The 16729-nt window shown below is 42.6% G+C and overlaps 1 protein-coding gene across 2 annotated transcripts in view; it reads left to right on the forward strand.

The window, feature by feature from the left end:
* SPIDR (scaffold protein involved in DNA repair) overlaps positions 1 to 16729 on the forward strand; it is a 479623-nt gene that overhangs the window by 454171 nt on the left and 8723 nt on the right. For both annotated transcript variants that reach the window (XM_042923261.1, XM_042923262.1), the window contains 2 exons: positions 1806 to 1992; positions 2697 to 2849. In XM_042923261.1, coding sequence (XP_042779195.1) covers positions 1806 to 1992; positions 2697 to 2849 — 340 coding nt within the window. The remainder of the gene's footprint in view (positions 1 to 1805; positions 1993 to 2696; positions 2850 to 16729) is intronic.

A 16729-nucleotide genomic window follows, 5' to 3' on the forward strand; every position in this document is an offset into this window, starting at 1 on the left:
CCACAGAATTGACTTTAGGTTTTCCCCATTTCCATATTTATAACTCCCTTATCCAATAGTGAGAAACCTGGCTCTCATTTTCCTCCATATAATTTACTGTAATTTCCTATGTGTAATCAGCATTTCAACCATGTGAGCTCCCCCTTGACCCAAACCCACAGCTCCTACCATGCAAGTCACTTTCTCTGCCCATTCCTGTCAACCAGCCAAATGGAATCCTCAAACTGACCATGCCATCAATCCACGCAAGCAACACCAACTGAACCTCAAGCCAGCCAGGTTGTCATGGTCCAGCCCTACTGACTACAAGGGTCTTCCCAGTCAAATCCTTAGCCTCATTGGATCTACTAAATCCTAAACTCTGACCAAGGGTAAAGGGCAGAATACCACTATAATGAACTTTAAAAGACATTACAACTTTTGCAGAGGAAAGAAAATTATAGGGGTGCCTGGGTGACTCAGGTGTCTGAGTCTTGATTTCGGCTCAGGTCACAATCTCACAGCTGGTGAGTTGGAGCCCCATATTGGGCTCTGTGCTGACAGCGCAGAGCCTGCTTGGGATTCTCTCTCTCCCCTTCTGTCTCTGTCCTCTGGCTCTCTCTCTCTCTCTCTGAAAAATAAATGAACTTAAAAAAAAAGAAAATTATTATCAGGTCCAATTGTTTGCTAGTGACCAAGACACGTAGATTCTATTATATACTTGAAAGAATAAAAAAGAAAAAGAAAAATTGTTGCAGATACAACAGTTATTTTATACCTGCTTTATACCACGGCCCTATGCAAAGTCTGAGGGCAGTAATAAATATTCCTGTCTTAGTTTGGGCTGCTATGGATTAAACAGCAGCAGTTCATTTCTCACAGGTCTGAGTTCAAATTGCCAACATGGTCAGGTTCTCAGTGAGGCCCCTCCTGTTGACTTATAAAAGGATATGTCTTTGCATCCTCGCAGTGTGGAAGGCAGGAGGGGAGACAAACTGCCTCATGTGTTACAAGGACCCTGATTCCACCATCAAGGTGACACCCTCATGACCTAATTACCTCCTGAATACCACACCTACCATTACAATCACACTGGAGGTCAGGAATTCAACTTATGAATTGAGGATGTGGGAGTGGATGTGAACATTCAGTTTATAACAATCTCTGATCCCTAGGAAACCTACGTCTAACAGGAGAGAAGAATGTGTATGGACTAAATATAAGACAGTGTGGTAATTCACATTCTGGGTATGGGAACATGAGATCTGGACAAAAAGAGCAGTGAAATCTCCCTGAGTAGGTCAAGGACAATACATTAGTGCCAAGGAAGGGCAGACTGAATCCCAGCAAAGGAGCCCTTTAAACAAGTACAGGGTTGGGGTTCCCAGGGCTCAGCCGTGTCAATCAGGTTGGATTGTTTGCTAGTGACCAAGACACGCAGACTCTATTGCATATTTGAAAACATTTGTGGGAATGATATCTAAAATAGTGTTGTAATAATCATCTAACATTATTGCTTTTAAAAGTTTGGATATTAGGGGCGCCTGGGTGGCTCTGTCGGTTTAGCGTTCAAATTCGGCTCAGGTCATAACCTCACAGTTCGTGAGTCCGAGCCCCACATCGGACTCACTGCTGTCAGCCTGTCGGCTCACTTGGGATCCTCTGTCCCCTCTCTCTCTGTCCCTCCCTTGCTTATGCTCTCTCTCTCAAAAAATAAATTAAAAACATTAATTTTCTTTTAAGTCTTGGACGTTAGAATAGCTATTAAAGTTAATAGACTTGACTGTGTCTTTGAATTGTAACTAAATGATTTGCTTCTTCTGCAGCAAAGGGAGATTTGGCTGATGGTGACTGATGTCAGCCTGCAGATGCAGGATGAGAATAACTCTGGCCTCCCCAAAACCGTACCAGTCTGCGTGGCCCCCTCATGTGTGCTGAGCCAGGAAGTCGTGGAAGCGCTCGCCGAGGCTGCCCCTCACAGCTTCCTCTTCAGGGACACTCTCCGAGCCCAGGGTATGCTTTCTTCTTCCCAGTTTTGCCCCAGCAGCCACTGATAGACGCCACAGAATGGCACTGTGGCTTGTCAGTGCCTCTGACTTACTTGGAACCGCGTCCCTTCGTGAAGCCAACTGCGGACGTGCTGTGTGGAGTGGAAGGGACCCGTGGTAGCAGCCTGGGGCTTCAAATGACCCCTGTCATGGCCGCCTGGACAGAACTAGAACGCTGGCAGTGCTGACACCTCCTGTGAAAGATGCCGTCGGTCACTCAAAGATGGTCTCTTGGTGGCACACTTTCCAGGTGCAAAAGCCACCTGAAGCCATTGCCTGAAACATCACTTTTGAAAACGAACAAATGCATGGAACATTATAAATACATGCTTAGATCAATCAGCTCTTTTTTTCCAGGAATCAAATTAGAATCCTGCCTAAACTACATATTTTTTATTTGATTGAGGTGTAATTTGCATACCACAAAATTCACCTTTCCAAATTGAATCCGAATCTAGTATTTGTGTGCTTCTCCAGCTTAGCACACTGGTGGCTTTAGGACTTCCTTTCTGCACAGTGCACGTGTCGTGGGACACAAGGGAGGGGCCGCAAAACTGTGCCCTCTGCCCACACAGCCTGTGGGAGGCTGGCAAAGGACACTGTCCTCACTGGGAGGAAAACTCACTTTCTCTTCAGTGCTTCCATAATCCGAAGTGTCTCTGTCGGCAGGTCAGATCGTTTGTGTTGAACGAAGCGTCCTTTTGCTTCAAAAGCCCCTTGTGGGTATGGCCTCCAGCGCTCCCTCCTGTGAACTGACCAGCCCTGTGAAGCTCAATGAACTGGATTCTGTCACTCAGGTCAACTCCGTTTGCAGCGTTCAAGGTGGGTAGTCAAGTCAATCCTGGTGGAAATGGAAATGGTATTTACATTTTGTTCAATATCATACTTCATATTCGTTTCCTCATTCATTAAGCAAGTACTTATTGTTGTCTCACATGTTCCAGACTTTGGATGTATAAGGAACAAAATCAGAAGAGGTTCTTCCTCTTCGACTCACAGTCTCTATAGAAAGACATCAGTCAGCTATGCACACGATCAGACTTGGAACTGCAGCGTTCAGAGCGCTCCAAGTACTGATTGCCGGGACCTCACGCTGTTAGGGAGGTCACTGTAGCTGCCCCAAGGACAGGAGCTTTGTGCTGCAATCTGAAGCAGGAAGTAGCTAAGTAGGTGAAGGAGTAGACGCAGGAAGAAGGTCTGAAGGGAAAAAACCAGGACATGTAAAGGCTGCTGACAGGGCAGTGTCAGGGAGCACCAGAGTTTGGAAGGGGGCCAGAAAGGCATCTGGATGGAGGGAATGACTGGCTGAGAGGCCAACCACTGCCCGAGTGGGTGGCCCTGGCAGGAGTGTGCTCTGTCATTGACAGGAGGGTGATCCAGTGTTTGTCTCTGCAGAGCAGAGTGGAGGGGCCAGGGCCTTGGTTGATAGCCAGTGGGAGGGCAAGCAGCAGTCCCAAGGCATGAGATAAGGGAAGAGGTGAGGTAAACATGGAAGAGGGTTTAGTTGGGGGAAACTGACAGGTTGGGTAGTGAATTCAGTACAGAGGAAGCAAGGCACAGATGAAGGCTGGGAACATACCTGATGACGTCTGAGATCCCGGTTTAGGCTGCAAGGTGATAGTAGAGCTGTTGAAGGGAATCGGACATGGCAGAAGAGGCCGGCTTTGAGAGCACAATTTTAGCTATGTCTTGACGAGTTTAGACGTTTTGATCCATCTGAAAAGACATTTCAGTAGCTGATTGGATATGTGAGTCTGGGGCTCAGCATAGCATTAATATTCTCCTTTTTAACTTTTTAAATTTTTTAGTGAAAAAAGTAGCGCCTGTCCAGTGGAACTAGTGAAAGATGAATAAAGAGAAAGAGAAATTATTTCCTACTGTGCACCTGCCATGCTGCACTCTGTACACACAGGAGCACATGCGTTTGCCCCCTTCGGAGGGAGTGTGTGCGACTGCACGACTTTGTAAAACACATTATCCTGGCGCTTGCTTTCCTCACTTAGGACTCTAGCAGGGATGTCCATCCAGATGGGTAGATAAAGATCTAACTCAAGATATTAATTGTTGCATAATATTCCCTTCTATGAATAAACTGTCTCTCCACTGATGGACATCAAACATGTTCCCCTGTTTTTGCAATTATAAACAAGGCTGAAATAAACACGCTTTACATCAATCCCTACTGATTTCTTTGCAGGAAGATTTCAGGGTCTTAGGGTTCGTGTATTTTTTAAACAACTTTACTGAGGTATAACTTACATCACTACAATTCATTCATTTAAAATGTTTTAGTATGTTCACAGATATGCAACTGTCACTACAATCTAATTTAAAACATTGTTGGGGCACCTGGCTGGCTCAGTCGGTAGAGCATGTAACTCCTGATCTCCAGGTTGTAAGTTTGAGACCCACGTTGGGTGTATAGATTATTTAAAAAAAAAAAAAAAAAAAAAAAAAAGGCACTGTCATCATTCCAAAAATGCCCATTGTCAGTGCCATTATCCTCTCCCACCCCAGCCACTTCCCCTGGTCTTAGGAAAACACTGATCTACTTTCCGTCTTTATAGGTTTGCTTTTTCTGGATATTTCACATACACAAAGTCATACGTTGTATGGTCTTTCATGATTGGTTTCTTTCATTTGGCATAACGTTTTCAAAGTTATCCATGATGTACTATGGGGTCAGCGCTTTATTTCTTTTTATGACTGAATGTTTCATTGTATGGAGGCACCACATCTTCTTTTTTCCATTCATCAGTTGATGGACATTGGGTCATTTCCACTTTCTGGTTACTGTAAGTAGTGCCGCTATGGATATTTATGGACGAGTTTTTTGTTTGAACCCCTGTTTTCGAATTTTGGGTATGTATCTAGGAATGGAATTGCTGGGTCATATGGGAAACCCTGTACTTAGCCTTTTTGAAGAAATGCAAAAGTGTTTTCCAAAGTGGCCACACAATTGGCTTGTGTATTTTTAATATTAAAAGATATTAAGTTAATTTCCAAAAGAATACAGAAATTCATATTTCCAAAAGGCCTTCTAAGAGGACCTGTTCCCACCAGCCTTGCCCATCATAAGATTCCTGAGTCTTTTTATAATTTTTATAAACAGCAAAATCTCTGATCCCATTGTTGCTCTAATTCACATTCTCCTGCCTGCTTGTGAGGTTGAGCACTTATTCATTGTGTTCAGGTGATTTGGATCTTCTCTTCTGTGCATTTTCTTTTAGTGTTAAGGCCAAAACGTAACTAAAGTTGTGATTCAAAGTGAGAAATGAGAGCAGTATAGCCTGGTGGTCCCGAAGAAAGCAGACTCTTCCATTTTGTCACCTAACACAGGGCTAATAGAATCCACCTTAAAGCATTGTTGAGGGTTAAACGAGATAATGCACATGAGGCTTTGGGGGCTTGGAGTGCTCACCGACTAGTGGAGAAGGATGACTGCCCCTGACAAGGAGGGCTGGATGACAGCAAAAGCCCATGAGGCAGTGGGTGGGTGGCCTTGGGACCGTCGGGATTTGTCAGGCAGAGTTGGGGAAGGCCTTCCAGACAGATGAAGGCCATATAGAAAACCCACGGAGATGCCAAGGGCAGTTGTAAAAGCTTTCTATGCTGGAGGAGTCAGGGACCTCTTGGGATGGAGCTGTTTCTGTCTCATTCTGCTATTCCCAGTCATGCCAGCCACGGAGGCTGTGTGACCAGTTGTCTTAAATGAAGCAATTCTGTGAGCGCTGTAGGTAGACTGTGGTACAGAGCCAGGGTTGGTTGCTGGCAGGCCGTTTGGAAGCATGCCGGTAAGGAAGGGCTGGGAGTCTGCAGAGGCTGACTGGACTGTTGGGGCATCTGAGCGCTGGCTGCGCTGGGCCCCTGGGCACACAGGCTGTGAGGACCGTGCACGCTGCAGATGTATGCCCCGGAGCAGATAGATGCGTTGCGCATTTGTCCTCGTCACTGTGCCCACAGCGTGCTACCGCTTGCACATCTCCTCCACCTCCAGAGGCCCCCCTTGCACCCTCTTTCTCTCCAGAGGTTGCTCCTGTTCTCCCACCCCTCACCTCTCTCAGAGCCCAGGATTGGTCAGGGGCCCAGAGGAGAGAGAAGGGTGCGGGAGCGGTGTTCTCTGCCCCACATTTGAGGGGAACCACCATGCACCCACACTGCTTAAGCTGTTCAGGACCCTGTTATTGTAAGACCATAAGAATTGCTACCGCCTGTAGCACCGTTTCAGCTAGAACCGCAGTATAGAAGTGAGCAGACGTGGGGCCAGGGGGTTTCCTTGCTCTGTTCCTGATCTTAAGGGAAAAGCATCTACTTAGTCAACCAGCTGTAGGGGTTTTGCTTATTTGTCATTCTTTCTGGTAAAGATAGTTTCTCTTTATTCCATACTTTGCAAGAAAAAATATTAGCTCTTTTGTGCTTCTTTTACTCCACTCTTCCTTGCCACCTTCTTACAGTTGTTTCTGTACTTTATAGTATAAAGATTGGTGATATTCTCTTCTATAACCATAATTAAGCCTTGAACACTGTCTACAGATTGATTTTTTTTTTAGATTTTCAAAGGTGAAAATCAATAAATGGTATTTTTAGTGTTATGATTATATAAATATTTTTCACCGAATAGGAAAATAGTATACTGTACTTCTGTTTCCTTGTTTGTTTGGGTTTTGTTTGTTTGTTTAATTTACATACAAGTTAGTTAGCATATAGCGCAACACTGATTTCAGGAGTAGATTCCTTAGTGCCCCTTCCCCATTTAGCCCATCCCCCCTCCCACAACCCCTCCAGTAACCCTCAGTTTGTTCTCCATATTTATGAGTCTCTTCTCTTTTGTCCCCCTCCCTGTTTTTATATTATTTTTGTTTCCCTTCCTTTATGTTCATCTGTTTTGTCTCTTAAAGTCCTCGTATGAGTGAAGTCATATGATATTTGTCTTTTTCTCACTGAGTAATTTTGCTTAGCATAATACCCTCTAATTCCATCCACGGAGTTGCAAATGGCAAGATTTCATTCTTTTTGATTGCCGAGTAATACTCCATTGTATGTATATATATACCACATCTTTATCCATTCATCTGTTGATGGACATTGGGTCTCTTTCCATACTTTGGGTATTGTTAATGGCGCTGCTATGAACATTGGGGTGCATGAGTCCCTTCAAAACAGCACACCTGTATCCCGTGGGTAAATGCCTAGTAGTGCGATTGCTGGGTCGTAGGGTAGTTCTATTTTTAATTTTTTGAGGAACCTCCATCCTTTTTTCCAGAGTGGCTGCACCAGTTTGCATTCCCACCAGCAGTGCAAAAGAGATCCTCTTTCTCCACATCCTCACCAACATCTGTTGTTGCCTGACTTGTTAATGTTAGCCATTCTGACAGGTGTGAGGTGGTATCTCATTGTGGTTTTGATTTGTATTTCTCTGATGATGAATGATGATTTTTCATGTGTCGGCCATCTGGATGTCTTCTTTGGAGAAGTGTCTATTCATGTCTTTTGCCCATTTCTTCACTGGATTATTTGTTTTTTGAGTGTTGAGTTTGAAAAGTTCTTTATAGATTTTGCACTAACCCTTACTGATATGTCATTTGCCAATATCTTCTCCCATTACATTTGTTGCCTTTTAGTTTTGCTGATTGTTTCCTTCTCTGTGCAGAAGTTTTTATGTTGATGAGGTCCCAATAGTTCAATTTTGTTTTTGTTTCCCTTGACTCTGGAGACATGTTGAGTAAGAAGTTGCTGTGGCCAAAGTCAAAGAGGTTTTTGCCTGCTTTCTCCTCTAGGATTTTGATGGCTTCCTGTCTTACGTTTAGGTCTTTCATCCATTTTGAGTTTATTTTTGTGTGTGGTGTAAGAAAGTGGTCCAGGTTCATTTTTCTGCGTGTCACTGTCCAGTTCTCCCAGCACCATTTGCTGAAGAGACTGTCTTTATTCCACTGGATATTCTTTCCTGCTTTGTCAAAGATTAGTTGGCCATACGTTTGTGGATCCATTTCTGGGTTCTCTATTCTGTTCCATTGATCTGAGTGTCTGTTTTTGTGCCAGTACCACACTGTCTTGATGATTACAACTTTGTAATACATCTTGAAGTCCGGGATTGTGATGCCTCCAGCTTTGGTTTTTTTCTTTCTTTTCTTTTCTTTTCTTTTCTTTTCTTTTCTTTCTGGTTCCATACAAATTTTAAGATTGTTTATTCTAGTTCTGTGAAGAATGCTGATAGGGATTTTTTGATGGGGTTTGCCTCATGGAATTTTATATTGACTTTCATTTTCCTTGTATTGCCTGTACCACACTTTTTTTTTTCAAATCTCCAAAAATGATGACAAATCATTGGAGTTATCCTTTTCCTTTATAATTTCCCTCCTAGAGCTTTCTCCCCCACCAAGACAGTCTTAACTATTTGCTTAACTACTGTCCTAGGACTCCCTCATATTACTCATTTAAGTTTGAGTCACTGTTTCCTACATATGACTTCTTTATTGGTTTCTTCCACCTGTAGGTTTTTGTAGGTGTTCTTTACCAAGTTAAGGAAGATCTTCTCTATTCCTGGATTGCTGAGAGTTTTTATCATGGCTGGGTGTTGGATATTGCCAAGTTATTTTTCTACATCTTTTGATATGATCATATGATTTTTCTTCTTTAGTCCATTAATATGACAGATTACATTAATTGATTTTTTTAAATATTGAACCAGCCTTGTATACCTGGAATAAATCCCACATTTGGTTATGGTATATATTTTTTATATAGATTAGATTTGCTAACATTTTGTTAAGGACTTTGCATTTATGTTCATGAGAGGTGTTATTCTGTATTTTTCTTTCATGTAATGTCTTTATCTGGTTTTATTTTAGGGTAATGCTGTCTTCATAGAATGAGTTTAGGAAATATTCCTTCTGCTTCTATTTTCTGAAGAGATTGTAGAGGATTGGTATGATTTCTTACTTACAAGTTTGGTAGAATTTGCCTGTGAACCTTCTGGTCCTGGTATTTTCTGTTTTGGAAGATTATGAATTATTTATTCAACTTCTTTAATAGAGATTAGCTTATTCAGATCATCTGTTTCCTCTCGTGTGAGTTTTGATAGACTGTGTATTTCAAGGAATTGATCCATTTCACGTAATTTAGCAAATTTGGGGGGTGGGTAGAGTTGTTCATAACATTATTTTATTATCCTTTTACTGTCCATGGGATCAGTAATGATGGCCCCTCTTTCATTTCTGATAAAATTAATTTGTTTCTTCTGTCTCTGGTACTGTTGATTAGACTGTTAGAAGTTTATCAGATAATTTTTATTAATCTTTTCAAGGGATCAAATTTGGGTTTCTTGAATTTCTCTTCTTGATTTTGTGTTTTTAGTTGTATTGATCTCTCTTCTAATTTTAATTATTGCTTATATTCCCTTTGCTTTGGTTGTAATTTGCTTCTCTTTTTATTTTTCCTAAGATGAAAGCTATATATTAGATATTTTCTTATATATGCATAGAGTGCTATAAATTTCTCTCTAAGCACTGGTTTTGCTACATCCCACAAGTTTTGATATGTTTTAATTTTCATTTAGTTGAAAATATTTTAAAACCTCTCTTGAGATTTCTTCTTTGACCCATGTGTTAGTTAGAAGTGTATTGTTTAATCTCCAGTTATTTGGGGGTTTTCAGCTATCTTTTTGTTATTGACTTCTGTTTAATTCCGTTGTGGTCTAAGAACATACTTAGTATGATTTCTTTCCTTTTTTGAGAGAGAGAGCACATGAGCAGGAGAGGAGACAGAGGAATAGAGAGAGAATCCTAAGCAGGCTCCACGCTCAGCCTAGAGCCCAATGTGGGGCTCAATCCCACGACCCCGGGATCATGACCCAAGCTGAAATCAATAGTTAGACACCCAACTGACTGAGCCACCCAGGTCCCCCTGATTTCTATATGATTTCTATACTTTTAAATGTGTTTCATGCCCCACTTTGTGGTCTGTCTTGATGGATATTCCATGTGAGCTTGAGAAGAATGTTTATTCTGCTGTCATTGGATTGAGTATTCTATAAATGTCAATTAGATCCAATTGATTGATGATGCTGTTCAGTTCAGCTGTCTTTGTGATTGTCTGCCTTTGGACCTTTCAGTCATTGATAGAAGGGTATTGAAGTCTCAAAGAATAATAAATAAAATATAATAGTGGGTTTCTTTATCTCTCCTTGAAGTTTTATCAGTTTACTTCACATATTTTCACAGTCTGTTGTTAGGTGCATACACATTAAGAATTGTTATGTCTTCTTGGCGAATTGACCCCTTTATCATTATTTAATGCCTTTTCTGTCTTCTCTCTAATAATTTTCCTGGATCTGAAGTCTGCTCTGTCTAAAATTAATATACCTATTTTAACTTATTAGTGTTAGCAAGGTATATCTTTCTTCTATAATTTTACTTTAATCTCTATGTGTCTTTATAGTTGAAGTAGACAACAGAGTTAGCTCATGTTTTTTTGTCCACTCTGACAGTCTCTTTTAATTTATGTTTTTAGACCATTCACATATGAAGTGAATATTTATATAATTGGATTAATATCTATCGTATTTATAATTGTTTTCTATTCAGGGAACTTGTCTTCCACCCTCCTGCTTTTATCTCATTTTATTGTTTTATTTTTTTATTTTTTTAACGTTAGAGTGCGAGCTGGGGAGAGGGGCAGAGGGAGAGTGACAGGGGATCTTAAGCAGGCTTCATGCTCAGTGGGAAGCCCGATGTGGGGCTCAACATAGTGGCTCAGTCCCATGACCCTGGGATCATGACCTGAGCCAAAATCAAGCTGCTCAATGAACTGAGCCATCAGGCACCCCTGCATTTTCTCATTTTAATTGAGTATTTTATGACTCCATTTTCTCCTCTTTCTCAGCATATTGATTACACTTTTCTTAACATTCTTTTTTTTTTTAATGTTTATTTATTTATTTTGAGAGAGACAGAGACAGTGGGGGGGAAGGGCAGAGAGATAGGAGAGACAGAATACCAAGCAGGCTCTGAGCTGACAGCACAGTGCAGAGGGGTTGATCTCACAGATCTCAGATCATGACCTGAGCTGAAATCAAGAGTTGGATGCTTAACTGACTGAGCCATCCAGGCGCTGCTTTTTTTTTTTTTTTTTTTAACATTCCTTAGTGGTTGCCCTAGATACTGCAATATATATTTATAACTAACCAAGTCCACTTTGAAATAACACTATCCTGCTTCAAGGGTAGTACAGGTATCTTGTAAGGATATTCTCAATTCCTCTCTCCCATTCCTTAGAACATTGCTGACATTCACTTATCCATAAGGTATAATCAGTGAATACATTGTTGTTATTAATGACCTAAGCAAACTATTATGTTTTACATTAATTTTTATTATTCCTTCTCTGATGCTCTTCCTTTAGTTTATGTAGATCCAGTTTCTGACTTTTATCCTTTTCTTCACATGCCACCACTTTAATGTAGAGTTCCCTGTGGATCTCTATCTGAAGGTATCCTGCAGGCCTCTGGGTGGGTCAGGTGGATATGTAAACACTATTATCACAGAGCTGCCAGATCCCCTGATAAGAACCAGTTAACTAGGGATTTAGAGAAAACAAAACCCCAGCTGCAGAATAGCAAAGATTGGCCCAGTCTCCCATGCAAGAACATCCCAGGTAAGGTAGAGGCTGGGGCAGTGAACAGATCCCACTGATGGACGAAGGGCCACAGAGGCTTCCCTGCTTTCCAGCCAGCCGTGGACTTGTCCAGATCTGACTCCAATCAAAGCCACACAAGCCTAGAGTCCTTACTACTCAGTGAGGTAACAATGGCAGACACCCCTTTCTCCATAACTCAGCCTTGCTCTACTCTGCCCTTCCCTGTCCTGGAAAGTCCAGTGATGGCTTGTCCAAAGAGAGCTCCAAGCAGGCTCTTTCACCATCTGCGGGAGGTCAGTGCTGGGAGGTGGACAGCTCTCTGCAGCAGCTAAATCAGGTGGGCATCAGGGTCTCCAACAGTGGTGTGGACCTTGCAGAACATTGAGCATTTTCCCCGAGTAGAGCTTGAACAAAGTCAGAGTATGGCCCCGTGAGCTAGTCCTTCATTGAGAACAAACATCTCCACCTGCACGAGTGCTCCATCTGTTCAAGTGCTCCATCTATCTGCTAGAGTCCTCCATCTGCTCGAGTGCTCCATTTGCACGAGTGCTCCATCTGCTCAAGTGCTCCATCTGTCTACATGAGTGCTCCACCTGCTCGAGTGCTCCAACGGTAGGAGTGCTCCACCTGCACGAGTGCTCCATCTGTTCAAGTGCTCCATCTATCTGCTAGAGTCCTCCATCTGCTCGAGTGCTCCATTTGCACGAGTGCTCCATCTGCTCAAGTGCTCCATCTGTCTACATGAGTGCTCCACCTGCTCGAGTGCTCCAACGGTAGGAGTGCTCCACCTGCACGAGTGCTCCATCTGTTCAAGTGCTCCATCTATCTGCTAGAGTCCGCCATCTGCTCGAGTGCTCCACCTGCTTGAGTCCTCCATCTGCTCGAGTGCTCCATTTGCACGAGTGCTCCATCTGTCTACATGAGTGCTCCACCTGCTGGAGTGCTCCATCTGCTCAAGTGCTCCATCTGTGTGAGTGCTCCACCTGCTCGAGTGCTCCATCTGCTCAAGTGCTCCAACGGTAGGAGTGCTCCACCTGCACGAGTGCTCCATCTGTTCAAGTGCTCCATCTATCTGCTAGAGTCCGCCATCTGCTCGAGTGCTCCACCTGCTTGAGTCCTCCATCTGCTCGAGTGCTCCATTTGCACGAGTGCTCCATCTGCTCAAGTGCTCCATCTGTCTACATGAGTGCTCCACCTGCACGAGCGCTCCATCTGCTTGAGTCCTCCACCTGCAGGAGTGCTCCATCTGCTCAAGTGCTCCATCTGTCTACATGAGTGCTCCACCTGCTCGAGTGCTCCATCTGCGCGAGTGCTCCATCTGCTCGAGTGTTCCTGGAAAACGGAGCCCCCGTGGGGGACAGTGCTCACTGACGTGCTTGGGTTGCCAGGCCTTCTGGTGTCATTTCCCAATCATCAGCATCCACCCTATGCAAGGGCTCTTCCCAGTTCACTGTTTTTAGGATAAACAAGTTTTGCAGCATTGATTTTTATCTCATTGCGTTGCTCACCACTTGCTTACGTTCCCCTCGCTAGTGGGTGGTGGTCTCGCTCAATGCCAGGGGCACCGACACAGCAAGTGTAAATTTGTACTCTGCCCCCCTGGAAATGTGTGGCCAAGTCCTGTCTTCAGACAAGGCTTTGGCCTCACTTCTGAGCCCCAGCTTCTGTCCGTTAGAAAACACGAGTGGAGAGGAGGGTGGGCCAGAGAGTTGAAGGTCACTGAAGAAAATACCGGAGCCCGTAGCCGCCCTGTCCCCTACTGGAAAGGAGCCACTGCGCTTCCCAGGAAGGAGCCTGTGAAAGAACCTTTTTGAAAACATGTTCTAATGGATCTGTGATACACCTTTCCCAAACCTGATTACAAGAGATTCCTGTAAATAAGACAGGGAAAGTAAAAAGTTTATTTTATTTTATGTTTTAAGTAAACTCCATGCCCAGTGTCGAGCCCAATGCAGGGTTTGAACTCAGGGCTGTGAGATCAAGACCTGAGCTGGAATCAAGAGTCCATGCTTAACTAGCTGAGCCACCCAGGCACCCCAAAAAGTAAAAGCTTCTAATAGTGCATTGCAGCCAAACAATGAGTATGGTTACAACCCTCAAACTCTAACAAAAATGGGGGTTTTTTCCCCCTTTTGTTTTCATTTAAGCAAATGTTCTAGATGCTAACAGTTTAATAGTACACTTCCCAGCCATCCCTTGGAATTTATTTCGAGTTACTGGAAGGCATCTCCAGTGGTGTGTACCCCAGATGAAATATATTTCTTCAACTGTGTCTTGTTCCCTGCTGGAAGGAAATTGCTTAATCCCATCTAAATGTAAGCGCAGTTAACACCCAAAGATATCTTAGGATACAAAGGAACTTTAGTTGGTAGCAGTCTTCTTTTAATTAGTTCATGTAGCATACACTTAGCAAGTACTGCTGTGAACCAGCTGGCACTGGGCACACACACCCATGGCATGGGAACCCCTCATCCCGCTTGGCCCTACTTATGCGTCTGCCTCTTGTGAATTGGTCAACACTCCTTTCCGGCTGTATTATAAGCCGTTATTGACTTTACTTTTTATCCCTTTGACTCAATCTTGATTAGATTTGCAAGGACAATGAAATTAGCTGGGACAGCCTTTTCAAAATCAAGATCCATTATTTTCATTTTTAAAAAGTCATTCAAGTAGGCTTGCATGAATGCATTTTAATAAATCAAGCCTACTTAGTTGTAACAATTGTTTTATCCCCTACAGATATGTTTCTCCTAATGCTTGTTCTAGTGGAGAATGAAAGTCGTTGCTCCAGGACTAGGAGGGATGATTCTTCTATTTTTCTGGAAACTTAGGTCACACCTTTTCAAATGTCTAATCTCACCACTTTTCAACAAGAATGGTCTATGGTTTGCTAATGTATCTAGATGATATCTATATCAAGATATCTATATCTAATTGTCATTTCAAGACAATTAGAGCATCTCAATCTCCTGTTTAAAATTCCTCACTGACTTCTCATGCCTTCCAAGTCTAACATCCCTAGCAAGACCCTGAGTGACTTGCGTTCCCAACCTCTCAGCCATATCATTTGCCTTTCCTTCATGCCTGTTTGGCCTCCAGCCCCACCAGCACCTGTCACCCACCTACAACCACACCTCGTGTCTCTTCTTTTGGGAAACCTTCCCTGACCTCAAGCTAGCTGGAGAGCCTCTCTTCTCTACCTCCAAGGGTCTTTTCCATTTCTCAATTTAGCATTTATTTCATGATAATATTTAATAGACTATTTTTATTTATTTATGAATGTACTATATATTTGTTTATTTATTTTAAGTAGGCTCTGTGCCCAATGTGCGGCTTGAACTCACCACCCTGAGACCAAGAGTCATACTGAGCCAGCCAGGCACCCCCTTAATAGACTATTTTTAGAGCAGTTTTAGGTTTACAGCACAGTTGAGCAGAAGTTACAGAGATTCCCCATACCTCCTGCCCCTGCACATGCACTGCCTCCCCCATTATCAACATCCCCCACCAGGGTGATAAATTTGTCGCAGTTGATGAGCCTACATTGTCACATCATAATCACCCAAAGTCCAGAGTTGACATTAGAGTTCCTTCTTGGTATTGTACTTCCATGGGTTCAGACAAATGTACAACATGTATCCGTTATCACAGTATCGACTGAGTAGTTTCACTGACATAAAAATCCTCTGCTCCACCTGTTCACCCTCCCTCCCCTTTAACACATGGCAGCCGTTGATCTTTTTACTGTCTGTGTAGTTTTGCTTTTTCCAGAATGTTGTATAGTTAGAATCATGCAGTATATGGCTTTTTCAAACTGGCTTCTTTCACTAAGCAGTATGAATTCAGTTTCCATGTATGTTTTCATGGTATTATAGCTCATTTCTTTTTAGTGCTGAATAATATCCCATTGTCTGGATGTACCACGGTTTATCCATTCACCTGCTGAAGGACATCTTGGTTGCTTCCAAGTTGTGGCAATTAAGAATAAAGCTGCTGGGGCGCCTGGGTGGCTCAGTTGGTTAAGTGTCCAACTCTTGGTTTCGGTTCGGGTCATGATCTCATGGTTCGTGAGTTCAAGCCCCGCATAGGGCTCTGTGCTGACATTGCGGAGCCTGCTTAGGATTCTCTCTCCCTCTCTCTCAAAATAAATAAATAAAAACTTAAAAAAAAAAAAAAAGAAGAAAGCTGCTGTAAACATCTGTATACAGGTATTTGTGTGGACATAAATTTTCAACTCCTTTGGATGAATACCACCAAGCACAATTGCTGGGTCATATGGTAAGACTATGTTTGGTTTTATAAGAAATTGCCAAAACTGTGTTCCGAAGTAGCTGTACCATTTTGCATGCCCACCGACCATGACTGCGAGTTCCTATTGTTCCATATCCTTACCAGAATACGGTGGGGTCAGTGTTCTGGATTTTGGCCCTTCTAATAGGTGCATAGTGTTATCTCATTGTTGGGTATTTTGTTTTGTTTTACTTATTATAGTTGACTCACAGTGTTACAGGAGTTTCAAGTGTACAACATCGTGATTTGACAACTTTATCCATTGTGCTGTGCTCACTGCAAGGGCAGCTACCATCTGTCACCATACAGCTCTATTATCGTATCCTCATAACATTTATTCCATGACTGGAAGCCTGTAACACTTCACCCATTTTGCCCATCCCCCACCCCTCTCTCCGCTGGCAACTACCACTTTGTTCTCTGTATTTATGGGTTTGTTTCTACTTTGTGTTTGTTTGGTTGGTTGTTTCGGTTTTTAGATTCTACATATAAGCAAAATCATATGGTATTTCTCTTTCTCTGACTGACTTATTTCACTTAGCATAATACCCTCTAGGTCCATCCTTTTTATTGCACATGGCAAGATCTCATTCTTGTTTATGACTGAATAATATTCCCCTGTGTGTGTGTATGTGTATCACATCTGTTTTTTTATCCATTCATCCATAGAGGGACACTTGGACTGCTTCCATAAATTGGTTATTGTAAATAATGCTGCTATAAGCATCAGAGTGTATATATCTTCCAATTAGTGTTTTTGTATTCTTTGGTTAAATACC

This window comes from Panthera leo, chromosome F2, assembly GCF_018350215.1.
Source record: "Panthera leo isolate Ple1 chromosome F2, P.leo_Ple1_pat1.1, whole genome shotgun sequence".
In the NCBI taxonomy this organism is placed as follows: Eukaryota; Metazoa; Chordata; class Mammalia; order Carnivora; family Felidae; genus Panthera; species Panthera leo.